A 5,711-nucleotide genomic window follows, 5' to 3' on the forward strand; every position below is an offset into this window, starting at 1 on the left:
TAGTACTGGACCAAGGATTCTGAGTATCTTGTGATGTGTGGGATAGATTTACACATTAAGGGACTGTCCCACTTCACAAAACAGGAATACTTCTATGAATAAAGGAAAGCAGAACAGTAGGCTGTGCGATTATTGCCCCCCAAACTTTGACTAGCCAAAGATTTTTTATTAGACAGACTCTAACCAACTCAAGCATCTCTTTAGGAAAGATGTCTGTAACAACATAGCTCCAAGAAATAAGCAGGTGGAGGCAAAGTAGGGGGAGAGGCTAAGTTCTTAAAGAGGTTCCCCTGGACAGTAATGTGTGGGCTTCTCCAATGGGACACTGACAGACAGGTCCCCAGACATGTCAGAGAACAATGGAGCCGCACTTGTGTCATTGTGACCAATGCGGCACAGGGGCCAGTGCTCCTGAGCCCTTGGCATTTGCCCTCCAAGTCCTTGCTGGATGCATTCTCTGTTCTGATGTTCAAGATACAGCTACCTCAGTGGTACTTTCTGTCCACCACAGTGTGTAAGTCTTCTTAAAATAAAGTTGATTAGTAGTGAATTTTAGGCTGGTACCTTTTATTGTTGATGAAATGAATCTGTTCTCATACAATCTACAACAATAGGATAAAAAATGCTCTTATGCTTTTTAAAATTTAAGTTTATTCTTAACTGATAACACAAAAAGATTCAAGTTGGAGACCTTAAAGGGTTACCACATGATAAGGTTTCTTCATATCCATATTATTCCACCAACCTGGGTCAGTGTAAACACATATCTATGATAGATATCATTGCACTTCCTCCTAGTTCTTTTCTCCTGAGTAATGGGGAAGGAACTCAGGAACTTGCACGTGTGAAGCAAGAGATCTGTCTCTAGGCCACTTCTCCAGTGCTTCTTCCAGTTTCTTGAAATACACGTTTCTCTTCCTTTTTCTTTCCTAAAGCGGGATTTCCTAGCTGTCCTGGAACTCGTTTTGTAGACTTGCTTCAAACTCACAGAGATCCTTCTGAGTGCTAGGATTGATGGAGTGTGGCCACCATGCCCAGCTATAAAATATGCATTTCTTGAAAGTCAAGGCAGGTAGATATTCATCTTCTCTAAGCCTCTAAAAGTCACAAAGGGAGGAAAAGAGAATGAGAAAACATTGGACATAAATAAATTCTGAAACGCAAACCTGAAGGTGTTTGTTTTGTTTCTGTAGGAAGGAAATGGAGTAGTATGCTTGAACCCCTTAAAGGGGATATTATAGGACTTTAGTTTTCTGCTTAACACAGAGAGGCATTAGTTTCCACCCAATCACCACAAGAGCTGTGTGCTCTTGTTAGCAAACTGTCCACGCTGTAGCAGCAGCAGATGTATAATCCAGGGTAAGCTACAGAAATTTAGCAAAGACTTTACAGAAAAGTCAACAGTGGTGACTTGCCACATAGGACATTGTGTTCTTCGGGAGAGATAAGAGGTGGTGCATTTAAATGGAAGGTTACTGTATCATCTCATTCACTAAATGAACTTTAAATTAAATCTTCGAGTTGATAAATGGCAAAGAGCACAATCTTTCTGTTTCAAAAAGCACATCAATTAAATGAAAACCCTTTTCAGTCCTTCCTTGGTTTTAGGGACAAATGGCTGAAAAACATACTGTAAGCGGACTATGATGAATGTACTCACTAATTTTAAGGTATTTGATGGCTAAAGAGAATTTTACCCTTTTGTCTTGATAAAAGATTTTCCAATAGTATTCTACCCTGAGGCACACCTCGAGATCCTTTTTCATCTTTATTTTGAGACAGGCTTTCAGCAAAGTAGCCTATGCTGTCCTTTACAACATGATCCTCCTGTCTCAGCATCCTGAATGCTGCGATATCTGTCATGCACAATCTTGCCTACAGGAATCTCTTCAGAAAGAATGATTTCAGCCAATTTAGTAGGGTTCTTTAGTGTTTGTGAGTGTGTGTGTCCCAGGTATATCCATGTGCACCTGTATCTGTCTCTGTGTGTAGACAAGTGTGAAGGTGCTCGTTTACACATTTGGGTGTGCATGTGGAGAGTGAAGTGGAGGTTGGATGTCATTACTGTCCTCCACTTTGCTTTTGAGATGCTTTCTCTTTAAATCTTAGGTTCACTGATTGATTAGAGTGGCTGGCCGGCCAGGTCAGGAGTCTCCTCATCTCTGACTCCCCAGCACTAGGGTTGCATATTCTCACCACTAAGTATATATATTTGGTTTTTTGAGGCAGGGTTTCTCTGAGTAGCTGTGGAGCCTGTCCTGGAACTTGCTCTGTAGAGCAGGCTGGCCTCGAACTCACAGAAATCCACCAGCCTCTGCCTCCCAAGTGCTGGGATTAGAGGCGTGCGCCACCACCCATTTCCTAGCCATGTCTAGTATTTTATGTGGGTGTTGGGGATAAAACTCAGGTCCTCATGTTTTCTAGTAAGCACTTTGATATTTGATCCACCTCCTCGTCCTCCACATTCTCCATTCTATATTTACAAATTCAATCTTTTGAAAATTAAATTTAAATAGCGAAGAAGAGACGTATATATTAATGCACTCAAAAGACATTTCCTTGTATTGTTGGTATGATTTTAATCCTAAAGACGAAGGTAGCTGAAGAAAAAGAGGCCCAAATCAAGATCTCTCCGTGTAATGCTGTGATTTTACATCTTTTCTTAAGATAACTGTGAAACCTCCAAAAAAAATTCAGTGAACACATTTGCAAAAGTGAAAAATTAACTTCTCATTATGATATCTTCTCTAAAGTAAAGAGAAACTATTCCTTTTATTAGTTAAAAGCATGGGTGCTGTTCTTACCAATCAATAGTCACAGTGAGGGTCAGAGATTTACAGCCTTCGGGCGTCTTTAAACACACTGAAGCAAATATGAGCTTCGTGAGCAGTTTGTTAATCAGCATTTGTCATTTGGATTTGTGTACTTTAGCTTATTAACGCTCTGCACATGACCTCTATGGAAAATAAAACTGTTCCCATATTTTAGATTGCAAACTGGCAAGATCTCCTGCCTTTGTATTTGCGAATATGGGGCGATGTATTTGTGCTGTTTGACACATACACAGTTTTGTCATTCATTATTCATCGTGTGGACACCCTTACAATTCGTAACATGCATTTTGGCTTTCTGTTGTTGAAGAAATTACACAGAATCAAGAGACTGTACCTGGAAGTGATCCTTGCCGCATTTTCATTGATAGCTAAGTGATCGCTTTCCTGGGGATTATAGAACAACAGAGAAAGCCTTCTAAGGGTACATCTCCCCTAGGGGAAGAAATGACCCCCGGCACAGCTATGTTTTTACCATGTGTGTTCTCTAAGAAATACAAGGGCAAAGTGGTTAGAAACTGCTTAGTAAACCCAGACCCGCTCCGCTCCAAGCTAGTCTTCGGCACAACTTCAGTGCTAAAAAGTGTGACTTAGTGTGATGCCTATGAAGCTTGTGCTGGGTTTGCTGCAGCTGAGTCAGCAAGTCTTCGGTAAGGAGCAAGATGTGTCAGGATGGTAGGGCCAAGTCCATGCCTCCTTACAAAAACCAGCCTCCTAAGTCCCAGACTCACCTCTTTAAATGCACAGAGTTGCCAAAAATTGGTGCAAAAATATTTCAGGATAGGACAGACACATACAGCACTTTATTTTTGCTGATTTTTAGGCTAACATACAAAAATGGGTTTCATTATGGTCTTTTCCTATATGTGCATTATTCATACACAGCAATTTAAAACAAAACAACGCAGAGCAGATCTGAGTTAGGGATCAAATTCATGTGTAATAAATTAGGTAATTTAGCTTCTTAGATGCTCATTTTCCTCATCTGAAAAATGGGATAGTTGAGCTATTTAGCACCATGGTTCCTGACATGCCCAGTCTCCATTAGGGCTGGCTGTTATTATTACTGTTATCCTAACCTCACAGAGCCAGTTTGTGAAAGCCATTCTTTTCTGTCTCTTTTTCTATTTTTGGTGATTGTTCAAAATATTTTTTTTTATTGAAAAAATTTCCGCCTCCTCCCTGCCTCCCATTTCCCTCTCCCTCCCACCACTTCTCTCTCCCTCCCTCTTCAGTTCCAGGGAAATCAGGCATTTCTGACTACTATGGGCACATGTACTCATGTTCCACATACACAACTAAAAGTAATAAATATTTTTAAAGAAGAAAGAAAAGCATAAAAGAGAGAAAAGTAATTAAGACCAGATTGAGAATTTTATATAGGAAACACTTTGGTTCTAAAAAGTGAAGCAAATTTGACAGAATGTATTTTTTAAAGTTTGATGTTAAATGCCCTGTTTATTGTAACAGCAGGCATTCTTTTCAATGAGTTAACATGTCTCATATAATTTTTGCAGAAATAACTTTATTATTAACTGCTGATGACTACTAGAACATATCTGGGTTCGTCTGAAAAGACTGGTTCAATCTGGAGATGCTTTCTCTTCAGTGAAGGCTCCTTTGCAGTGGGTTGTTATGATCACCATATCTGTCATCTTAACGCCAAACCTGGTATTCTGCTCTTGGTCCAGATCCTCAGGTTTTAGAAGCAGCTTCAAGTTAAGAGGCCGTTTTTCACAGTTCTCTGAAAACGCTGCCGTCTTCCCCTGAAAATCGCTTGCCATGTGTGAGGCAGCCGCATGCCAAAATTCCTGGCCGGTTGGACAGCATAGGAAAGCTAGAATTGGTCTTGAGAAGGGTAGCCTCACAGTACACATAGAACATTTAGAAGAGACAATACGAAGGAAGCTGAGTTTTGATGGCCAAAATCAGCACAATGAAAACAACCAATAATGAATATTGATCGCTAGAATTCAGATTGCCAGACATTCGAAAGAGATGGAGAGACAGTATTCCATTTTCACTCTGAATACCACTTAGCAAAAGAACCATTTAAAAAAAATAAAACAGTATGGAGGGAAAAGACGAATTACGAAGAATATCTAAACCACTGAATGACCCCCCATTTGTTCCTGATAAACTTCAATCACGTCGTCCTCCTCCATCTCCAGCTCTTCTGGGGTGTGGTTATCAGCAATCTTCTGGCCTTCAAAGAGAAACTTCAGTGAATTCGATGGGACGCCCTGTCTTTGACAATAGGTTTCTTTGAGTTTCTTGAGTTGCGTTGTCATTTTCACTTTGAAGTGTATCTCATTTCCATCCTGTGCAATCACTTTGACTTTAATAATTTTCTCCTTCTTAGTCTCGAAGACCTCATTTGAAGGTTTTGTTTCGTCGTCATACATGGCGACCAATGGTTTTCCCAAAGAGTCTCCTGTAACAGCAGCCGCCTACGTTGGGGTAGAACTTCTGGTGCTTACAAATCCGACTCTTCCCAACAGCGCTGTACATCTTGCGTCACTTCCGGGTTCCAGAAGGTTTGCGGCTGTAACCATTGTGGGGGAGGGGTTGTGGTAGCAGACAGGCAGGCCGGGGCAGTCCCCACATTCCAATCTATAATAAAGAGGCAGAGAGAGAGAGCTCTATTCCATATTATTTTAAGTTAAAATTGAAAAGTAAGTCAAAAACGGAGAGCTTTATCAATTTTAAAATGGAAACTTCACCACATACATTGTTTGAACAACGTGGCAGTGAACGGAGCAGAACTAGCGCTCTTAAGAGTCAAAGAGAAGTGGAATCCCATTAACCATGCTTATCTCCATAGAGAGATGAGCTAGGCAGTGGCCAATGCGTTCTTAGCAACAGCGGAGAATGTTTTTC

General features: G+C 40.6%; 1 protein-coding gene across 1 annotated transcript; it reads right to left on the reverse strand.

Moving 5' to 3' along the window:
- Positions 1-4,933: 4,933 nt before the first annotated feature.
- Positions 4,934-5,236, reverse strand: LOC142842514 (small ubiquitin-related modifier 1-like). The gene has a single exon (XM_075959239.1). It carries the CDS (start codon positions 5,234-5,236, stop codon positions 4,934-4,936), a length of 303 nt encoding a protein of 100 aa, XP_075815354.1.
- Positions 5,237-5,711: the final 475 nt, after the last annotated feature.

Source organism: Microtus pennsylvanicus, chromosome 1 (genome assembly GCF_037038515.1).
Source record: "Microtus pennsylvanicus isolate mMicPen1 chromosome 1, mMicPen1.hap1, whole genome shotgun sequence".
Taxonomy (NCBI): Eukaryota; Metazoa; Chordata; class Mammalia; order Rodentia; family Cricetidae; genus Microtus; species Microtus pennsylvanicus.